Here is a 22,700-nt window from a genome sequence, read left to right as displayed (position 1 = left end):
ATGGTCTCTTGTCTCTTTCTATCTATCTCTTTGACTATTTCTTTATTATGATTATGATTGATGATGTTGATGATGATGGTGGGTAGTCCGATTTCTTGTCTCTTCTCACTTTTTAACTCGTGATTGATGGTTGTATGATGATGACTTTTGAGAAGAAGAAGGAGTTGATGATGATGATGATGAATCTATCTATATATCTCGGAAACTATGATATGTGATGATACGACGTTGATGATGATGATGATAACTATGAGCTGCTACTATTCTACTGCCTTTGTTACGAGGGTAGAGCAGAAAGAAAGAGAGATGTTGGGAGACAGTAGTTTTTTTTGAATTTTTATTTATTTATTTTTAAATGAACTTCCGACCCTATTCCTCTTTGAACCCTTTTACTTCAGATAAATACACCAAACTTAGTAAATATATCTTGTTGTTGTTGCTTCAGTTAAAACCAATCAAAGAATTAAAGTTACATAGTTCAAATAACTATTCATCTCGCTCTTGATTCACAAGTATAATAATAAAAATAAAAATAGAGCTATTCAATAATAATATATACATCTTGAATGTATTGAGTGTTAAAGTATTAAATATTTGAAGGAAGTATCTACTTATGGAGTATAGTATCTGTACTAACTTATGGAGTAGGATACCGCCGAGACCAAGGTCGATAACTACTTTGCCCAAAGATGGGTCAGATTAAGATTTTTTCGTGTCAAATCCTCTAAAGTATCTCACCTCATTCGATGGTATCGTTCACTGCTGCTACATACAATCTAATCTTAACATATTCATAAATATAAGAAAGAAAGAGATAACTTAACTTTGAAAGATGAAGTATAATATTTCATTGGTTATCATTACCATTTCACTCTTTTCCCTTTCTACTTGTATGTTTGGTTCAACAATATATATTTCGTTTCGGACAGTCACTTACTTATAAAGTACCTTTCTTTTAATTTTTGTAGTAGTAAATGGAGCAACATTAAATCAATATAGTGGTGTTGTAGAGGGATACTATTGGCCTACAGGAGACACTATTCGTGGTCAGTATGGATGCTATAGTGCAGCACAAAGAGACGAGTTGATCAAGTTGTTGGGTCAGAATGGCGTCGGAGTGTATTGGTTTGCCGCACAACCACCAGTCGATACAATGGCACTGTGGAATGCAACTGAACTGGCCGAGTGGAAGCAGACTCAGACAGTTGCAACATCTGCAGGTGTCAAGCTGGTCTATGGTATGAGACCCGGGTGGTTGGAACCAACTGACAACAACTTTACGGTGGTCAAGAGTAGATTGGCCCAAATCGAGTCGGCTGGTATTAAATACTACAGTTTGAACTTTGACGATGCCGAAGGTGTCACTACAACCGAGCAACAAACACTCGAAAAGAACATGGTCGCCAGTCTTGCGTCGGCGTACCCATCGACGAGTTTGTGGGGTCTTACCCCTGCCTACTACTACCAAGAGACTACCCGTGCCAACTGGAACAAGTCACTTGAAACAATCGATGCAGTCTCTTCGACCATTCCATTTGTGTTTACGGGTGAAAAGATCACTGAATCGACATTCAGTCCTGCCAAATTCCCAAATCTCAAATCAAACAGACCACTCGTAGTTTGGGACAACTGGATTGCCGAAGACACTAGCACACGTCTAGCTTGGGGTATGATCGACCAGAGAATCAGTAATAATATGTTTACAGCACCCTATGGATACATATTGAACCTTGGATACCCACTCGAACGTGTCATCCATCATATCTACTGTCTCGGTGTCATCTCCAAGGTATCGTCAAACAACCAACCCATGCCATCCTGCAACGTCACACAATCGGCTGCATACTGGTCTCAATGGTTGAGTGATAATGGGTTCCTACACAATAACCAGACAGTTGTATCGGTCACAACTGGACTTGCTCAAGCCATCAACAATGATCAATTCTTTGACACTATTGCACTCTTTGAACAAGCCAATCCATCAGTAGCCGGTATCTTTAGTTTACCACCTAATCCCCCAATCCATCATCCTCATCCTCTTCATCAGATGGTGAAGGAAGTGAACCAAGCCATGCAATCATTCTATCGTCATCATTGATGACGGTATTTTTAATGATATGTATCACCCAATTATTTATTTAAAAACCCAACCAACCAAACACAAACATGCTATATTATTGTAATATTATCATCCACAACTTGTAGACCAGGTGGCAAATTTGCCTACCAACCTACCAATTCAAACAATAAAAAGTCATCAAAAGATATCTTCCGGGCGATATCCCAAACCCCCCGAAATTCCAAAATATCTCAACTATCAGAAACCCAGAGGCCATTTAACAGACCCTTGATGTTCTCATTATTTAGTATACTTTATTATATTATTTATTTATTTATTTAATTATTTGTAATCACAATGTTAAAGATTATATTATTACTTTCAATTATTTGTTTATTGAATATGGGTATGTTTTGCAAGCAGATTAGTGACTAAAATTCAAGTTTGACCATCATTATATTAATTTATAATTATATGTTTAATTGAAATGTTAGAATTGATTAACGGTCAAATCAATCCATATGTTGGTGTTGTAGAGGGATTCTATTGGCCTACTGGTGATGCTGTGAATGGACAATCTGGTAGTTACAGTGCAACACAACGTAATCAATTGATTCAATTGTTGGCATCGAATGGTTTGGGTGTATATTGGTATGCCGCACAACCACCAGTTGATACTATGGCATTGTGGAGTGCTGCCGAGCTTGCTCAATGGACCAAGACCCAATCCTTTGCTACCCAGGTGGGTGTCAAACTCGTCTATGGTTTACGTCCAGGTTGGTTAGGTACTGACTACTCTGCCATTGTCACTAGATTGACCCAAATCCAATCGGCCGGTATTCGATTCTACAGTTTAAACTTTGATGATGCCGAAGGTGTCCAAACGAGCCAACAACAAACCAGAGAGGTACAACTTGTCTCTTACTTGAACACTACACTACCCAATATGAAGCTGTGGGGTCTAACACCATCCTACTACTACCAAGAAACCACTCGTACCGCTTGGAACACCAATCTCCAGACTATCGACGGTATTGCATCGACTGTACCAATGATCTTTACCGGTGAGACTATTACACCTAGTACCTTTTCATCTGCACAGTTTCCAACATTGTCATCGGGTCGTTCTAAAGTGTTTTGGGATAACTGGATTGCTGTAGACACAAGTGCTCGTATTCCATGGGGTATGATCTCTGGTAGAACACAAAACAATATCTTTACATCACCCTATGGATATATACTTAACCTTGCGTATCCCCTCGAACGTGTTGTGCACCACATCTACTGTCTCGGTAAACTGTCTGCCGCTGCTGGTTCGTCACCCACTCTCCCATCATGCAGCGTCCCACAAGCAGCTGCATACTGGGCATCTTGGTTAAGCTACAATGGCTTCTTGCATTCGAGTACCCAGACTGTCGCCACTGTCACATCAGGTCTCTCCACTGCCATCTCTGCCGACGCCTATTACACCAACATTGCTCAATTTGAATCTGCCAACCCTTCACTTTCTGGTATCTTTTCTTCTCCTCCTACACCTTGGTGGTAAAAGATAAAAGAGATAGATATACTATCTATCTTGAATCCAAAACAAACAAATAAATCCAATTATTTATTCATCTTTTAAAAAAAGAAGAACTTTGAATGTGATGAGTGAGACATTTCATATGACTCTAAGAGTTTTACATAATCATGTAGGACAAGCATTCATTTTTTTACAAAGACATCGTGCTTAGTTTTTTGTTTGTTTAATTTTTTTAATTTTTATCATTTTTTTTCGCTTTTTCTTTCTAGTGTACGACACACTTAAAACGAAGCCGTGTCTCATAGTTTTTACTTCACTTCTTTGTCTAACTAACAGCTAACAAACAGTCTAACTTGTATGTATACATCAAATCTAAAAAATATAAAAAAGAAGAATTATAATAGTTGTTTTTAATGATTAATAACACTCCAAAAGGAGTCGTTATCCCCTGTCTTATGTCAATTTCATGATGTGAACTAAAAGTATTGTATGACAAAACACTATTATAATTCTTCTTTTTTTTAATCTTTTCAACAACCATATTCGATATATACTAATTTAAATCTACTCTTTTTCTTTCTCTTTAAAGTTAATATGCCTTAAAAGTTTAAACCCCAAAGTCCAGTGTGATTGACTACTCTTTAGTCTTCCTGGCTCTTTTTTCAAAGTCCTCTCATTCCGGTCCTTTTGTCCAATAGAAACTTCAATATTTGAATGCTTTCTATTTCCGGTGCACGTTCATCCCAACAGCTGTTTTAATGGTAAATATCAATTAATATAAACAAACAAGGAAGAATGTTCAAAATGATGATCTTATACAAGCATATGTCGGACGACTGCTGCCGATAACTTTAACGACTGATTCATCACTTTATTGTTAAATAATAATTTATCAATCTCTACTTGATTATTAACTTTTACTCTTTTTCTTTTTTTAAAGTATTCTACTCTATAGGATCAAAACAAGCTCTGTGATAATATCACCACCTCATGTCCTACAATCATTGATTTATAGAAAAGGTAAATAAATCAACATATTTATAAAAAATAATAATTATTATGTATTATGATGATATTCTATAGTTAGGGACAACAGAAAACCTTTGGTGATTTAACTGTTCCAGTCGGACGCTGACAATACATAATAATAATTAATATTTTATACAAAATATCTAATTATCATTTATTAACATTTGATTTCTTTCAAATATTAGTATTATTTTTATAGTATCTTTTAAACCTGTACTACAATATTATATGCTTATTGTAAGTTTCAATCTACTGTTGAACATAATGGAATATAAATAATTTTGATGATGACAATTGCAACAGGCGGACAGACATTCGAGTATGTTGAAACACCCAACGTGTACAAAAATATGGGTTACCGGCTGACATTATTATTTATTTCCATTATGTTGTTTTAATCACAACTCTTTATCCATTCCATTTCTAATACTAATTTCCTTTCCTTCTTTTTAACAGTATCATTATTATTACTTTACAAAAATTTTATAATCTTAAAAATAAATACCATAAAACATATTATTTAAATATATATATTTGTCTTCTTCTTTTAATCTTGAATCTATCTCTTTGTTAACAGATATCTACTGTCTTAATTGATATTATTTATCAACTTTCTTTGTCTTCTTCACATACATCCATCTTGTTTGATGAGACTGGATCAAATATATTTGAAAATAAAAAAAACGACTCGCTCGGTTTTTCTCACAATGACAGCGGGATTGAGGGGATGAGCTATTTATCTATCTCGTTTTTTAATTTATCCTTTTTCATCATATCTATCTTACTTCTATTTACATTTTATATATATATATATATATCGATAACATTAAAGAATGAATAGAGGTGGAGGTATTAGTAGAGGAGGTAGTAGAGGAGGAGGATTCTCAAGAGGTGGCGGTGGTTCATCTCGTGGAGGAGGAGGATTCTCAAGAGGTGGAGGTCGTGGAGGCTTCTCTTCAAGAGGTGGTTCTTCTGGTGGTCGTGGAGGCTTCTCTTCTAGAGGTGGAGGAGGTAGCAGAGGAGGTAGCAGAGGAGGAGGCTTCTCAAGAGGTGGTCGTGGTGGAAGAGGAGGTGCACCAGACAACTTTAAAGACTTTAAAAAAGAGAGACTCGAAAAGAAAGACAAGGCTGAAGAGTTACAAACTGCAGTTGGATATCACAGCTACGTAGACGACAGTGATGAAGAGACTCCCGACGTTGAATCATTGGCAAGAAAGGAACCAGAGTTTATCGACGAAGAGTTGAGCGAAAATGAATTATACGGTTCCGAGGGTGAATCAACTGACGATGATATGGATGAAGATGGTTCATTATTCTCAAATAGAAAGGATAGAAGAGTAAGAAAGAGATAATATAACATAGATACATAGTATATTTATATAAGAACTAACTTTGTTTGTTTGTTTGTTTGTTTATTTAGTTAAACTTTGAAGAAGAAGATGGAGATGGATTTGTTGATTTATCTGATTTGTTGGATAGTGGATCATCATCAAAGAAACAACCACAACCAAAGAAACAACAACAACCAAAACAACAAGAGATACAACCAAAGAAGAAACAAACAACATCACTTTATGAAGAAGATGAAGAAGATGAAGAGGAGATGGATGAAAGTGACGATGACAGTGAAGAGATGTTTAGTGCTGAAGAAGAGATGATGGATGAAAGTGACGATGAAAGTGAAGAATATAATCCAGATGAACAAGATGAAGAATTCAAAGAAGAGGATGATGAAAAGATGTTAGAGTTGATGGAAGGATTGGACACTACTCAATTAAAGAAACTTAGTAATCTGCCAGATGTGACAGAGATGTTTAGCAAGGAGTCTCAACATGGTGTACGTCCAACCAACGACGACCAGTTGGATCTTGGTGACTTGCTCGAGATGATGCCCGAGGAGTTTGACCAACTCAAGACACAGTTACAAGGTGTTGCTAGTGGTGGAGGTGCGTTGTCCAAGCCATTGAACCATATCGACCAGGCTAAATTGTCGCGTAAGATAGCCACACAAGATGTTGAAAAGTCGTTGGCCAAATGGGACCGTTTCATCAGACACCAACGTGAACTCGCCACCGTCGTCTACAAGCGTCGTGTCGAGACTGTCAACGATGTCAGTGTATTGGGAACTGCTACCCAAGCAACCGACCTCAACAGACTCATTGGCAGTGCTCTCAAAAAGGACGGGCTCCCCAACAACATGGCTGTCAACGCAGCTGGCTCTGGAGGGGACAAGAAGAAAAAGACTAAAAAGGAGTTACACGAAGACAAGGAACGTCTCAACGAGATCATTGCGTTGCGTAACAAGATGTACTATGAGGCACAAAAGAATAAGCGTCAGTCCAAGATCAAGAGCAAGACGTACCGCAAGATCCTCAAGAAACAGCGTATCAAGGAGATGGAGAAGCGTGACGAAGAGCTCTCTAAGCTCGACCCAGAGTATGCCCGTCACAAGCAGTTGGCTGCCGAAGAAGCTCGTATCGTCGAGCGTATGAACCAACGTCACACCAACAAGTCCAAGTTTATGAAGAATGTGCTCAAGGGCGGTCTCAACCTCGAGCGTCGCCAAGCCATCAACGAGCAACACCAGACTCACCTCGAGCTCAAGAACAAGATGAAGAGTGTACGTCAAGAGTTTAGCGACAGCGATGCTAGCGATGACGATGACACCCCATCCTCCAACAACAAGGACGAACAAATGTACAAGTCGGTTGACAGAGACATTAGCGAGCGTGATGTCGAGGACTTGGACACCACTCTCCCCATCAAAGAGAGAATCCAACAAAAGTTGGGTCTCCTTGGCATGAATCCAAACGCCAAGGAAATCGTCTCGGACAAGGGTATCAACGCACTCAAGTTTATGCAAAACAGCGTCGAGCGTGACCTCGACCAACAAATCCAAAGAAAGATTCATGGCAACGACGACTATGATGCCATGGAAGCACAAGAAAAGAAGAAACAACAAATTGATAAGGAGTATAGTGGTCATATCGCCATTCATCGTCCAGTTGCCAAACAACAACAACAATCACAAACTACAAAGTCTGATACTACTGGTCAATTAGTTGACAAGGTTGCCTTTTCAAGTGGTCACAAGATGAAAACTTCAACATCTATTTCAGTTGGTCAAGCTGCTTCTGTTGACATTGAAAATGTAAAGTCTAGTGATATCACAGCTTCAACAAACAAAAAGGTTGCAGACTATGTAAAGATCAAGATTGACGAAAATGATAAAAAGAAACGTAAACATGTAGAGGATGAACAAGAGGAAGAGGAATCGGCCGATTCAAATCCATGGATAAACGGAACAGAAAGAAGTCAAGCTGGAACTGGTAGCAAGGAAAAGAAAAAAGCAAGTAATCAATTAATGATTGATATGGACAAGGTTATGGAAGATGCTCAAAAATCTGGTGATTTGGAAATTAAAGAAGATTCTAAAAAAACCAAAAAAGAATAGCAACAACAACAAGAATAGCAAGAAAAATCAATCAATGTCTCTTATCACCTCCAAGAAACAAAAGGATCTCCTTAAAAAGGCATTTGAAAATGATGGTGTTCAAGAGGAATTTGAACAAGAAAAGGATGAATTAATCGAAAATGCAGTTGCTCCAACTCAAGATGCTTCTTTACCAGGTTGGGGTTCTTGGGCTGGTGATGGTGTAAAACAAAGTAAATTTGAAATTCAAAAAAGAAAGGTATGTTACAAAAAAAAATAGATATAAAAAAAGACAAAGAGAAGAGAAAGAGAGAAAGAGATATAAAAGGAAAAGGTTTGAATAGAGATAAGTATATTTTTGGAATTGGTATAGATGAGCCACAACTCAAACACACAAACAACATTCAACAAGTTCAAAGAAAAAATCAAGATTTTCATTTATTCGAATAATATTGAAACCCCGAGGGTTTACTGCTATTCCTATTGTCGTTGTCGTGTGTACGAATAACCGTTAGTTTTTATTCGGTTCATGCAATGCGGTTTGGTCAGTGACACTTTCTTACTTTTATTCGATCGAGTAGTTGATCAAAAAAAAAAAAGTGTGTCAGTGTCCTTGCATGTGGAAAACGAATCGTCAAAATCATTTTGGGTTGATAACGTGGTTTTTTTGTGGTGGTTCCGCCACCAACCAACAATCACCCCATAAACTACATCTATTTTTACAACATACCCCAACAACAAATCTCTTCCATCGCGTTCATTGATAAATTTAGATAATCTGATCATCAACATCAAACCATCCATCGCTGTTTATAAAATCAACCCCATTTCATTATATATCTCTCTCTCTCATGTCCTCTCTCTTTTTCGATAAATGGCATAGACAATCAATCCCGACTTGGGATTCTTTGTATCTGTCCACCACCACTCGCACAAACATTCGTTCAATAGTTAACTAACGTCGAAATATCTTTTATTATTAATTTAGAAACAAAAAATCCAACGTGATGCTCAAGTTAAGGATTTGGCTTCAAAGAGAACAGATATTACCAACAATAAGGTTATTATTGACGATGCAGCTCTAAAGGTATGAATCAACCATCATGTCCTCGTGACATTTGTATTATACTATATCACAACCAACAACACCAATCCGGTCGGCTGTCGAATTCGTGTTCGTCTATTATTATTATTGTTCTATCTCGTTTCAAAAAGGATATTATCCTTTTTTTGGAAACTGATGGGAATGGGGCGACGACAACGACAAGAATGACAACAATTCCAATTGGATGATTGGATGATTACCATCTCACGATAATTGAGATGATCTTGATTTTTAACTAAACTAACAATTTATTATTTATTATTATTTATTTTAAATTTAGGGAGGAATTGGTAAATATATGATTAATAATATTCCACGTCATTATGTCAACAAGGAACAATATGAAAATACATTGGAAACTCCAATTGGTCCAGATTGGAATACATATTCTGCATTTAAGAAATTGATTGAACCCAAGTTGCGTGTCGAGGCTGGTGTGACCATCCAACCAGTCGGCACAAAAGAATTGTCCCAGTTCAACAAAGAGTTACAACAAAAGAAAAAGAGCGAAAAGAAAACAGCTACCAGATTAAATCAAACTGTTCCAAACAAACAACAGGAAAAGAAGATATTAAAACAACTCGAGGATCAACACCTAAACAAGAAAAAGAAATAAACCATCTAATCAAATTGAATCCTTTTTTTTGTTGTGAAAAAGAATATCCAAGTTGTCTTACATTATCTCTCATCTCTCTGACAGATAAATAATTTGTTTATTATAGTATTCAATCAATCATCATTCTATTGTTTGATTGATTGGGTCTCCCCAATAGTGAGATTTTAAAACCAAGCATATGATCCCCTACCACACTTATTATTATTATTATTATTGTGCATTAATTTGTAATCTGTTTCATTGCAATTTTAGAACAAGTGATGATGTTCAAACAACACCAATTATATTGATTGTTTTCAATCAATTTGGTCATTGTACTCTCAATGTTGACAACTACACCCCATGTGTGGGCATTGTTGTTGTTGTTGATGTTCCAACCCTACCTTACCCGGGGGGAAAAGGTAATTTAAATTTTATTCGAATAATGGTTCTAAAAAAGATTAAGAGGAGAGAGAGAGAGAGAGGATTCTGATCTGTTCATTTAAAGACATTAAGAGGGGGTAAACCTTTAAAAGAGTTTGGAGAGTGAGAGATCGGATCTAGGGGTACTTTTCTGGGCTGGGTGTTGTTGGGATTTTAGATATTAGACAAATATCCGTGTGGGAAGAACATCACAACAAGGTGATTTAATTCATCACTATACTAGTGAGTGGTAGATTCATCTCTCCGCTCTACTTTATAATATTAAAGGGCCACCCTCCCACCTACCCCTTTAAATATGGAGGGTAGAGATGAAGAGTGTGTGTGATCTTCAGACAAGAAAGCAGCCTTACAATCCGGATCAAAGAATACATGATGCAAGGAATGAATACGGCTCTGCACACTTGATCAATCGACACTCTCCAAACTCTCTATCCTGCATGGAGAGATTGTATACGCAGATTCAATTAGTGGGGGTATGGGGCTCTAATTTTACAAGGTCAATCAATTTGTTAGATTTTTTACAACCCTTTCGCCTGTTTTAGTAAATCACACTTGATTGAGTGGTATTTTGTTTTTTTCCATCAGACTCTCTGATTAATGATGAGTATTTATCAATCAAGTGTCGATCAAACCACCAATAAGTATAAACGTTTTCCAAACACACTTGATAAATTCCTCAATTCTACTTTTATTTATTTAATTAATTCCACAACAACAACAACAAATATAGATATATCTTTACATTGTTAATCTATCCACATCTTCATCATTTGTAAATCTTGTAATATTTCCTTATTGTACCATTTTAAAACCCAGAATCATATTTCATAATTCATAATTCATAAATTAAAATTAATAATATCTTTTTATATATATATAATCCATCATCATCATTGCCAATCATTATATTCATTGTACCATTAATATTTGTAAATACCACTTTTGTAAAACCAAAAAAAAAAAAACAAAAAGTAAGATTATCTTGTTAAAAAAAAAAATCCTATTCTTTCTTCTTTATTGTGTATATATTTTTGTTTCCAAAGACACCGATTCTATCTATCTTATTCATCAATATTATTGATATGATAGGATCAGCACCACCAATCAACTTTTTTTTGTGGAACCACCCCTAAAAATCCAGATTTTTTCGCTTGTTTTTGATTGGAGGGATGATCGTAAAGAAGATATGAACCACCCTACATCGATCCCCTCCCTGTGGAATTTATTATTTTAATATTTCGAGCATGTGTGGGTGATTGTTGAAAGGAAGAGGAGGAGGAGTATATTTGAACACAATCATTGGATTCATGACAATGGGGTTTTCAATTGCCAATGACCACAAACTTGTATATTTTATGTTTGCCTTTCCATTCTATCCCATTCATTCATACAGAAATAAAAAGTGTACAAAGGTAGGATAGGATGAGGGAGGTGATCAAGATTAAAGGTGTAGGTGGATGTGTGTGTTGAGAAATCAAATAATCACGATGCCATAAAATATCTTCCTCTTTTAATTTATACTTTTGAAAATAGGGAATGGAACAAGTAGTAGAGTAGAAGAGATATATTCTTAACCAATCCAATTACATTCATCTCATCTCACTCCACTCTTTCTTTTTTAATTTATTTATTATTATTTTATTATTATTTTACTTTTCGATTCTAACTTTAATCAATCTTTTTATATAATTATATATTTTGCAATATTATTATTATTATTTTTTTTCTCTCTACTCTCTATTCTATATAGAAAAAGTAACTAACCATACACCAATTGTAAAACAGATTCAAACAGATTCAATTTCCACAACCCAAAAGGTAAATATCATTGTAATCGTCATTATACATCAATCAAAGTCATTATTTGTTGTTTGTTTTCTCGTGAAAGAATTCTGTCCTATCATATCAATTCAATTCAATTCAATATTCTGATAGTAAAGAGAAAAAGGATGAAAAGAGTAACCTGGTGGTTCAGTTCTTCTTCTTAAAAAGATAGAATGAATCTGTGATTGTGTTTGTGGTTCTTCTTCTCTTCTTCTTCTTTTGTCCCCTATTTGTTATCATCATCTTTTATTGTGATACTTAATGTTATCGAATCGAGTAGTTCATACTTTCTTTTTACACCACTTGTTATTTGAAAATATCTTGTCGACTGTACAAAAAAAGGCTAAAGATAGCGTGAATTGAACCAGATCTAGTTCATGGTATCAGACGTCGGCTGTTTTGATTAATTAACTAGATCCCAGTCCCCTCTATTTCTCGTGTCTGACAAATTAACGAAAAAAATCTATAAAAATCTTTGTCCATTTGAACAAGCGAAAGCCTAAAGCAGATCAGATTCTTTTAGTTGGGTACAGTACACGAGCACTCGCTGCAGGATAACTTTTAATTCATCTCATTCACAGATAGTTATAGTTACACAGTTAAACATACACACACACATTGAAGAATTTTATATATCTATATTCTTCACAGGCACACCCCAATTCAAGGTAATCATCAAACACTCGCAAAGTAGTCAACACTTCATCTCTCCCCTTACGAAATCGGGGAACATGCCTTTTCATCAACTTTTTCCCCATTCTTAAAAAAAGAGATTGGGCTTGTTACCTCCTCTCCCACTCCCCGACCTTACTTCTATCTATCTATATTTTGGGTTGATACACACCAGGTTTGGCACTAATCCTCGTGGGCAAGCCCATCACAACAACAAACCCGAGAAAACCCATCTTGGTCATCTCCAAACCGAGTAAACCCATTTAAGGAAGGAATACCCTTTTTTTTTGTGGTTATATATTGGCTTACTCTTATCTCTCATCTTCTCTGACTACGACAACACTTTTGTTTGATATTTATCAAATTATCTTGTTGATGTGTTCGACAATCCAATTCAACCAACCCCAAATCAATCAACTTGTTGTTTTAATTATTATTTTTTCTCATTCATCAATTGTAACATTACATCAAATTATTACATAATACCTGTTTGTGTGACTCAAAAGAGAGAGAAAGGTAAATTAAAGCATGGTTGCATTTTCAGAGAATGTTCTAGATTTTACGTAACAGATAAAGATGAAGTTTTAAAAAAAAAAATCAGATTTTTTTTTTTTTTACAATCTATCTTGTTCTTCTTTCGTAATCAATTACCATAAGAGTTTAAGAGGAAGTAGTTCCAACCACCAATTTAGAACAACATCATACTTTTTTTTTGTGTGGTGGTTGGTACCAGTACGGTCCTTACTTCTCTACTTACTACTTACTACATCTTCGTTGATTCTTCCCAAGTTTTAATTAATTTTAATTAAATTTATTTACTTGCGCGATAAAGTATCGCCGTGATTGGTGGGTGACAAGGCCAACCAACCAACATCAAAAAGGGGAGGTTGATGGTTAGGATCGCATAGCTATTTTTTACGTTTTATCCACTTAAACAACTACAACTTCATTTATACATACACACATACACACACACATTTAAATAATTAAATATCTTAGTTTTTTTTTTTTTAGTTTTACCAGTGTTACACAATCTCCCACATTTATTTTTTTAAAGTTTTATCTACAGATAATATTTCAACTTCTTTTATAACCACCAACTTTTGCACTTGCGCAATAGATAGATTTTTAAGTAATTAATAGTTTTACCAACATCTTTTTTTGATTTTTTTTTTGTTCATCATCATTATTTGTATCTATCTATTATTTATTTATTTATTGTTGTACAACTTCCTTTAATTATTTCCAACAACCAACTACCAACCAAATAATCGTCGTTAATAGTTTATAAATAGTTTTTTTTATTTATTTATATTATGTTGTATATAATTAATTTCATTGTTATTCTCATTGTACACAAAAATAATTATCAATATTGATCGACACAGTTTTATTAATAGAAATTCTTCTTTCTTTTTTCTCACTACCCAACCATTTGTAAATAATAATAATAATAATAATAATTATAATAATAATAATATTACCAACCTTTGTAAATAATAATACTAATAATAATAATAATAATAATAATATTAATTATAATATTACCAACCTTTTTTTTGTAAATATTCATAGTTTATCTTTTTTTTCCAAAATGACATCCAATTCAATTAATAATCTAAACCACCATAATCATAACCAAAAACAAAAGAATAAGAATTTCAATAATATAGAAATCATATCATATAATCAACCACACAAGAGATCTTTGGATGATATGATATCTACCGACGAAGATACCAGAGTTCCATTCACAACCAATAATAATAATAACAATAATAATAATAACAATTCGAATAATCAACATGGATACTCTCAACAAATTAGATCGACATCGTCTTCAAGGTCAAATTCCCCACTTTTGATCGATGACATTCAATCCCCAGCCATTTCCTCTCCACCAATCGCCTCTTCTCCATCTTCTATGACATCTTCATCTTCATCTTCTTCATTGTCGGCCGTTTTTGGAAACAAGTTTACATTTTCTACTTCCTCTCAACAACAACAACAACCTACCACCTCTTCTTCTTCGTCATCTACCAATAGTTTATCAACCATCCAAAAATTGGATACTATTATTTGCAATCTCCGAGAAATGTGCAAGAAAATTGACAAGTGCTCACCATCTGCTCGTTCACACGTGTGGAGAGAGTTTGCTGATTTGAGTGTTCGTGATTCCTTTGGTATTGATATTTCCGATTTGTCCTTGCCAGAGATCCCACTTTTCGATAGCAGATCGTCTGCCAAGATCACACCCTTTCTCAACACGTTAATCAATGAACAAACACCACACTTTCAAGCCCTCCAAATGTTAAACTTGGCCTTTGTCAGTGCCCAACAAAAGAACTTTAACCTCTTTAAGGAGTTTTCGCCACAGACTCAAGACGACGAGAGTACAGTCCCATCCAATCCATATCTCATCCCACAATTGACCACATCCAATCTCTGGGGTATCTCGTTCCAATCCGTAGTACAACAATTGGCCCTTTTAGACTATTGGAGTCCCCAACTCGACGCTCTCTCCTCTTCGTCTCGCAAACAACTCTGGGACGTTTGCAATAGTCTACCACTCTTTAAATCTACATTTGGTAGTCAAAAGCAAGAAAAGTTCTCCAAAGTAGTTGGATTATGGATTGAAAATCCAATTCAAAATATGTCCTTTATCACTACTCTCTTTGGTGCTATTGGTTATCTTGTTGAATTTAAAGTTATTAGTGTAAGTAAAAAAAAAAAAGAAAAAATAAGAATAAGAAAAAAGAAAAAGAAAAAAAATATTAATATTTATTTAATTTTATTATTTATTTTTAGAATACTTTTTGTTATCCAACTAGTATTACTAAAGTATTTACTTCAAATGGAAATTCGGCCAAGATTGAAGATTTCTCGAGTACTTCAACCACACCAATTTCAAGTGGGGGTAGAAAGAAATATAAAAAGTATCATAGTTCGGCTACTGCCTCTGCCCTTGCCGCCCTCCATGGTGTTGATGGTGAGATCCCATCAATGTCACCCATTTCAAATTCTTCACCTCAAATATCATTCGACGATCAAAGTGATTCTGAAGATGAATCATCGAATTCTTCAAACTCCACTTTAATCATTACCAACAACAACATCAACAACAACAACAACAATACTAATAATAATAATAGCAATAACCACCAAATTAATGGTGTTCAACAAATCAATGTAAAAAGCTCTCCATTCTCTACTACAACACACAGAACCCGATCAATCTCTCATAATAGCATTTTAAATACCACCGATTGTACAAACAATATCCGTAACATCACCACCACCGCCACTCCAGTCACCACTACAACCACCACTACAACTACCAGAACCTCAAGTGTCGAAAGCCTTTGTGCCGTTTCTTCATTGGATGCCTTGGCAATGACTGCCACTCAATTTGAAGAGTTGGAAGACCAACAAGACTCTTCCTCTCCAACCATCATTAGCGAGAACCATCCATCCCATCCAAATAGTTTTCAAAGTCTAAGTGATCCACCAGAAGTGCCATCATCGATGGTAGCCGATCTCTCAGATGATAACACCCGTGTCAAGAAAAGAAGATTTTCTTGCTCTGATGTTAAAACTGGTGTTATGAATATTAATAATATTATTTGTTCCTAAAAACAACAAATAGATAGAAATTTAAATATTACAACACAACCAACCAACCAACCAACCAACCAACGGCCAAACATCAACTTTTCGCATCTTCAAATATTATTGTATAGATTCATTATTTATAATAGACCTCTTTGAACCAACAACATATTTATTTCCCCACCTCCCTCCTCTTTTAAAGTCATCTGTCTCTTTACACAGATTTACTTTTTTTTTTCTTTCCCTAGTATCCAAATTTGTAAATAAATATTTAATTTTATTATTTATTTTCGGAAATTCCAATATATCCAATTAATATTAATATTTTATTATTATTATTATTAATATTAATATTTTTTTATTGTTATTAATACTTGATCACTAAAAGAAGAGATTTTTAATTGACAAGATTCAACATAAGTTCGAACCAAATCATTTGTTTTAAATAAATGAAATTGATTGTTTGATAATAGAATTTTGATGTTTTTCTTGTATATCCTCTCATTGTAGTGTAAATTATATTTCTCTTCAAGATAATTGATAACGTTGGCGTTTCCATGAGAATAGGCACCATAAAAGATATCAGAGAATTTAGTTTGAATGGTTTGGCGAGGAAATTGTGATAGTACTCTTTCTAGCAATTTGATACTGCCAATTCTTCCAAGATCCATCCATGCTCGATCTTTTAATTGTTGGTGATGTGGTAGACGACCAAAGACCAAAGTGAGCATTTCCTCTGATGTCCCCAAGTACTGTTCCAGTCCACCACAAATGGTTTGAGGTTGAAAGTATTGGACAATATCCATACGGTTGTAATAGATTGCGAGTGATACAATGTCTTCAACCTTGAACCTAAAGAATCCATTCATATCTATCATCCATGAAGCAAGTTTTTTAAAATGTTTAACGAAAAAGTATACTACTCTACTATTTTCAAATATTTTAAAAAGATCTCTGTCGTCAAAGACAAAGCATTCAACTTGAAGATGATAGGTTTCCAACAGATAACTGACAATCTCTAGGTTGCATGTACATAGAGCATTGACAAATATGTGTTTGGGAAGAATTTGAAGTTTGTCAATGTGGTGGTACAACACTTGATAGACGAGTCCAAAGTCATTAATCTCTATTGCTTCTTCCAACATTCTAGTGAGATATTTAGTGGTGAAATCAAACTTTGTTTCTAAAAACTTGAATACCTCTTCACTGTGAGTGACCTGGTTAAATTGAATGTGAATTTGATCGTCGACTAGTTTTTGATAAATCCACTTTACACTTGACAAATCACCAGATTTGCATGTAGCATCGAAAAGTAACATTGGACCATTATTGATCATTGGACAAACATGATTGTACATGTATTCGGTGATGATTACACTTTTGAATGTTTTTTGGATGGAATTTAAAGCTTTATCAAATGCTTGACATAGCAATTTACTTGGTTCCATTCCAATATTCATCATTATTAATTCTAATGATTCTAATATCCTAGTAATTTGATCGAATTTGTGCCCGTCATTAAACGCTATCGAGTGAAGAGGATTCTCTTTTACTATTTGTATGAGGGTATCAGAGATATAATCCAAATTTCTTGGTAGACCATGACGAAGAGTTTTGACTAGTTGTAACATTTCGACATGTTGTTTGGTTACAGTGGTGATATTTTGTAAAGTCGAAGCATAGTAATCGAGATACTGTGATATTGTTGTATCAAAAACAATTCTTTTTTCAATTACCAATAGATTGTACATTTCTGGGTCATTGGTCTCTAGCAAATGATAAAGACAGTCGTACAAGCTGGATGAACTTGTGTATGCTGTGTTTGGTCGTCCATATTTCTCCAATAGATAACGGACCATATCCTTTTGACGATTATATAAAGAATAGTAGAGGTATGCGTATAGTTCAGCCTTGGTGACTGGTTTCTTGTCATACCTCAATATTTCTTCATGAATCTGGATACTACCAACCTCACAACTATCTTGAAGAATATCTCTGAGGAAGTATTGATAGGCCGATGGTTTGATGTTGGCCAATGCAATCTGGAAAAGTCTGACGTTACCAGATCGCGTGATACCTTTCATCCTCGTTGCTAGACTGATTTCATCGTCTAGGTTGTAAATGGCCAATTGAACAAGTCTCTTGATATCTCTATCCGATAAAATATCCAAATTGGTCGGTGTAATATAACGATACCATAACCCTTCCATATCCAATCTATAATATGCTCTTGACTCTTCATTCCTGTCTTCATCTTCTTCTTTTTCTTTTTGTCGTTTAATAAACATTCTCAAACGATCTCTTAGCAGATAAATATAACCATTACGTAACATCCATTCTACATTGTTTGCTTGATGAAATCTTTTGATCAATAGATCTGGGTGACGGAGAGCGTTGATATCGAATGGCTGTGTCTTGGTGCCATACAACTGTTCATCTCTTTCCAATCGATTACGATGAAGATCGCTCTCTTTGATTGGTACATTCATCAGTCTGTTTCGAATGACATCTCTTGCATTGATTCTACTTTGTAGATTAATCTCTTTTCCGATCAATCTTAATAGATATAGATTACATAAAACTTGTTTAAATTGACACATTATAAAAAGTATATATACATATAAAGTTATTACATATTCATAAACAATCGATTTCAATACTTTATATGAATATTGTTATTAAAAATAATTTGTAAGAAAGAACTGGGAAAAAAGAAAACATTTGGTAGTATTTTTACAATAAAACAATGTAGGTCATTCATTATATTTATGATATCAATACTTGGTAACCCAAATCCATCCAACACGGGTCGAACGATATTCAAAAATTCTATTGCCTTGTTCTAAAGGTGGTTTCATACCTCCTAAATCTAAATTAAATAGATCATTAAAAGTTATTTTTAAAATATAGATAGATAGTTGGGTATATACCTACTAGTTTCATGTGAAAAGGAGCATATAACAGCATGAAATACCTCGGCACTTTTGAAATCAAAGTTTAATAATGGTTGAGGGAGGTTTTCAAGTTTAAATCTTTTAGGATCAATTTCCATTAAAGGACCAGTCTGGTGTATAAGGGTAGACAGTGAAGTATCCATATACTTTGCGAAAACATTTGCTACATGAAAACGAGCACTGGTTGAGAGTGGTTCATGAAATCTGATAGAGATAGATATTTTCGTCTTCTTCCATTGTTACCAAAGAAATAATAAAAAATTAATTATAACATCAAAAAAAGTTATACACAAGACATTTTTTTCAAGTATTATTTAAAATAATCGAAATGAAAGGCTTTCAGACCAGATACTACTTCCTTTTGAAATACCAATTAAAATAAATAAATAAATAATCTAATTATTTTTTTATTATCTATAGTATATACTAATTGATCGAGATCTCTTGTACCAATTCCAAACAAAAGGGTATTAAAATTTGGATTCGGTGAATTTTAGTATTCATCTGTAATCTATATTTGTATATAAAAGAAAGAAACAACTAAAAGCGAAATGAACCGAATAATGAAAACGACAAAAGTGGTTTTTATCAAATTTGATTTTTTTACATTTATTTATTTATTTATTTAATTATTTATTATATTTTTAATTATTTATCTATTACCTCTTTCATTTTCACGTTGAATATTTCTTCTATTGTTTGCTCGGTTACTGTAGCACTCTAGACAAAAATCACCAGTTTTGTTGTCTTGAAAGTACAAAGTGTTACAAACAAAACACCTTTGCATATAATCCTCTGGGTCTTTATTATGGTCCAAGATACACTTTTCTGAGCAATAGGGGCTTAAGCGCTGGTTCATATGATGTTTGCACTTTATGCATTTGGGTCTTTCGTGACGTTGAAATGTTGGAATATTATTGCTATTCTTGTCATTTTGATCCTTCTGGACAGTTTCATAATCGATTTTTGGATCATAATCTTTGGCTTGATGATAAAAAGCCTCTCCTCTAATAAATAAAAAGAAAAGAAAAGAAAAAAAGAAAAAAAGAAAAAAAGAAAAAAAGAAAAAAAGTATGTTAGAATAAAATTACCTTTTTCCAATTGTTGTTTTTTTTATCTTTCTTACTGTATTTTCAAGGTTCTAATCTCTTTGGTGGCATTGGTAATTGCTTTGCCTACAAAAGATTCATTGTGAAATGTTGCAGAGGCCTCTGAGATGGCGGCAGAAAACTGGTCTCTGACCTCTTGAGACACTTTACAAAATGATAAAGCTGAATTGATGCAGTCTTTTACCGACATTGTAAGATTTCTAGTAGTGTCGTAGGAGCCCGATCTTCCAGCACCAACAATTGATTCAATGTTGGAAAAATATCTCGAGTAGGGCATAATATGACGATGCACATTGTCGACAAACAATTCCGATCTGGCAACAGACATTGTAAAGTCCTTCTCGCTGTCTTGGTCGATAATGGCAGGATACAAAAGCTGACTAGACTCCCAGCTAAAAGTAATAATATTGAAACGAGCTTTGAAGGAGCTTTCTCGGCCAATGAAAAAAGTGACAAAATCGGAATAGTTTTTGATTCTTTTCAATAGTTCTGGATCAGTGATTGGGGGGTATCCTAACCAAGCTCGAATACGATTGAGAGTTTCCAATATATAGGTAGGCGTGTGAACCTTTTTGATGAAATCGTATTGTGGGTGAAGAGTGACTACTTGACATTTCTTTTTAGAAGAGGTGGTATTTAATTGTTTGAAAAATGTTAGACCTCTTATCAATCTATCAATACCTGTCGAGATACATGTAAAATTTTCTCCATTGTTGTCAAAGTCTCGAATTTCTTTGCATGCTGGAAACTCGTCTAATTCTTTAAATGAATAGATTGTTAAAAAAATTAATAGATAAAATAGATAAATAGATTTAATAGTTACCATTTTCCCAATCTTGAATTTCTTTGTCAAATCCAAAATGATCAAAATCCTCTTGGCTTGGATCTGATTCCCATTCATCTTTACCATTGTCAAATTCATCTTCATCTTTATCATCAGATTCCGTTTCATCAGATTCATTGTTGATTCTTTCATTTCTTGGCATATAGGTATTGGCTCGAACACCTTCTATTGCTCTTACTTGTTGAATGGTTGGAAAAATAGAGTAGATGTAATTCAACTGAGTTGTATTGGACTTTGATACTCGGTTTGAAATACCATTGGGTGAAGTTCTTGTGAGTGCAAACATTTGATTTCTTGATAGGAATATCTAAAGCAGCTCTGAAAATGTCGACTTCAGGTTTCTTGAATCTCATTTTACTAGTTCTTTTACCAATGACTGACAATTGAGCAACAAGTTGAAGATAAGAGTCAAAGGTGTCTTCGATTTTGACCTGAAACGCCTCAAACTCATCTAGGTCTGATATTTCGAGCTCCCATTTGGCAGTCTTCCAATCCTCTTTCATTGTGGCATAGTAAACTCGATTTTGTCCAAAATCGACCATCATTGATAGGTTTCCATCTCCAACCAAATCCTTTGGAGCCATCAAGATCACCATTTTCATTTTCTTGACTTTTAAATGTTGTCGTAATTGAATATAGTCTGGCTTTCTTCTAGAAATACGTTCAAGAGATGCACCCACAACAACATCATTGAGATTAGAACATTTCATGAAAATGTTCATTTGGAAACGCTCATCGATCGAAAATCGAAAGCTACTGATAATCTCTAGTATCAGTCTTGGAAAGTATGTCACATCGTCTGGATCATCTGGTAGCCCAACTTTTTTGATGAAAAGGAATGCATTTATGACCAGAGCTAATTGGTTGATCATTGCTGTTGATCGTTTAGCCTGTGACTCTGTACTTTCTCTTGACAGTAACCAAACGTATCGATATGTTGGTCCATCGTCTTCATCAATGATAGAGTTGGTGGTGGTAGAAGTAGAAGTGGTAGAAGTAGATCCAGATGCATTCATTCCATTTGGTTGGTAAGAACCATTGACTATTTGATTGATAATCTTTCGTTTAGGAATGGTATTTCCATGAAGTGATATCATTCTATTATCATGTTTTTCCAAACTCGTTAGCCAATGATCTAAATTAATCTAAAAAAAATAATAATAATAAAATTAAAACATTTTCTCTTTTTTTTCTTTTTTTTTCTTTTTTGTTTATACATACACAATCATATTTCAAATTTTTTAGATCAACCAAGTCATTTACAAATGTAGATGGTTTGAAAATATTTTTGATATATTCTCCTACAGGCATTTTTTCATTCGTGGGGTACTTTAAAAAGGCAAGGTACAATCCAGGTCTTGATTCAATTACAATGTTACCCATCTCGAAAATGGCCACTACATAAGAGGTGTCCATCTTTTTGTTGAGCAAAGGGATGGGAAGATAGTACTTGCCAATGTTTAATCTCTTTGGATAAGAAACTAAAAAGGCATGAGTGGTA

At 34.5% G+C, this 22,700-nt stretch overlaps 6 protein-coding genes across 6 annotated transcripts; 4 read left to right on the top strand and 2 right to left on the bottom strand.

The window, feature by feature from the left end:
* Positions 1-207: 207 nt before the first annotated feature.
* On the top strand, positions 208-2,098 carry DFA_05312 (uncharacterized protein; the record flags this gene model as incomplete). Its single annotated transcript, XM_004360974.1, has 6 exons — positions 208-319; positions 601-623; positions 649-729; positions 833-890; positions 969-1,050; positions 1,336-2,098. 6 exons carry the CDS (start codon positions 208-210, stop codon positions 2,096-2,098), a joined length of 1,119 nt encoding a protein of 372 aa, XP_004361031.1.
* A 448-nt stretch (positions 2,099-2,546) lies between these two features.
* On the top strand, positions 2,547-3,792 carry veg111 (hyaluronidase; the record flags this gene model as incomplete). Its single annotated transcript, XM_004360973.1, has 2 exons — positions 2,547-3,570; positions 3,755-3,792. The coding sequence occupies 2 exons, from the start codon at positions 2,547-2,549 to the stop codon at positions 3,790-3,792; spliced, it is 1,062 nt and encodes a 353-aa protein (XP_004361030.1).
* A 114-nt stretch (positions 3,793-3,906) lies between these two features.
* On the bottom strand, positions 3,907-4,979 carry DFA_05310 (uncharacterized protein; the record flags this gene model as incomplete). The annotated part of the gene is made up of 3 exons (XM_004360972.1): positions 3,907-3,953; positions 4,401-4,450; positions 4,864-4,979. The coding sequence occupies 3 exons, from the start codon at positions 4,977-4,979 to the stop codon at positions 3,907-3,909; spliced, it is 213 nt and encodes a 70-aa protein (XP_004361029.1).
* Positions 4,980-5,443: 464 nt separating this feature from the next.
* utp14 (U3 snoRNP protein) lies at positions 5,444-12,576 on the top strand (the record flags this gene model as incomplete). Its single annotated transcript, XM_004360971.1, has 8 exons — positions 5,444-5,947; positions 6,031-7,959; positions 8,036-8,302; positions 9,032-9,130; positions 9,429-9,634; positions 10,017-10,165; positions 11,938-12,005; positions 12,535-12,576. The coding sequence occupies 8 exons, from the start codon at positions 5,444-5,446 to the stop codon at positions 12,574-12,576; spliced, it is 3,264 nt and encodes a 1,087-aa protein (XP_004361028.1).
* Positions 12,577-14,277: 1,701 nt separating this feature from the next.
* DFA_05308 (uncharacterized protein) lies at positions 14,278-16,316 on the top strand (the record flags this gene model as incomplete). Its single annotated transcript, XM_004360970.1, has 2 exons — positions 14,278-15,399; positions 15,492-16,316. 2 exons carry the CDS (start codon positions 14,278-14,280, stop codon positions 16,314-16,316), a joined length of 1,947 nt encoding a protein of 648 aa, XP_004361027.1.
* A 323-nt stretch (positions 16,317-16,639) lies between these two features.
* On the bottom strand, positions 16,640-22,615 carry DFA_05307 (uncharacterized protein; the record flags this gene model as incomplete). Its single annotated transcript, XM_004360969.1, has 9 exons — positions 16,640-18,848; positions 19,074-19,161; positions 19,227-19,450; positions 20,026-20,253; positions 20,373-20,747; positions 20,874-21,114; positions 21,179-21,416; positions 21,484-22,344; positions 22,421-22,615. The coding sequence occupies 9 exons, from the start codon at positions 22,613-22,615 to the stop codon at positions 16,640-16,642; spliced, it is 4,659 nt and encodes a 1,552-aa protein (XP_004361026.1).
* Between the last annotated feature and the right edge of the window lie 85 nt (positions 22,616-22,700).

The sequence above is a fragment of the Cavenderia fasciculata genome (assembly GCF_000203815.1).
Source record: "Cavenderia fasciculata unplaced genomic scaffold Scf_Dfasci-G-o-80e12.f1-5, whole genome shotgun sequence".
NCBI lineage: Eukaryota > Evosea > Eumycetozoa > Acytosteliales > Cavenderiaceae > Cavenderia > Cavenderia fasciculata.
The sequence above is the reverse complement of the archived record's forward strand: the minus strand, read 5'-3'. Positions and strand labels throughout refer to the sequence as shown.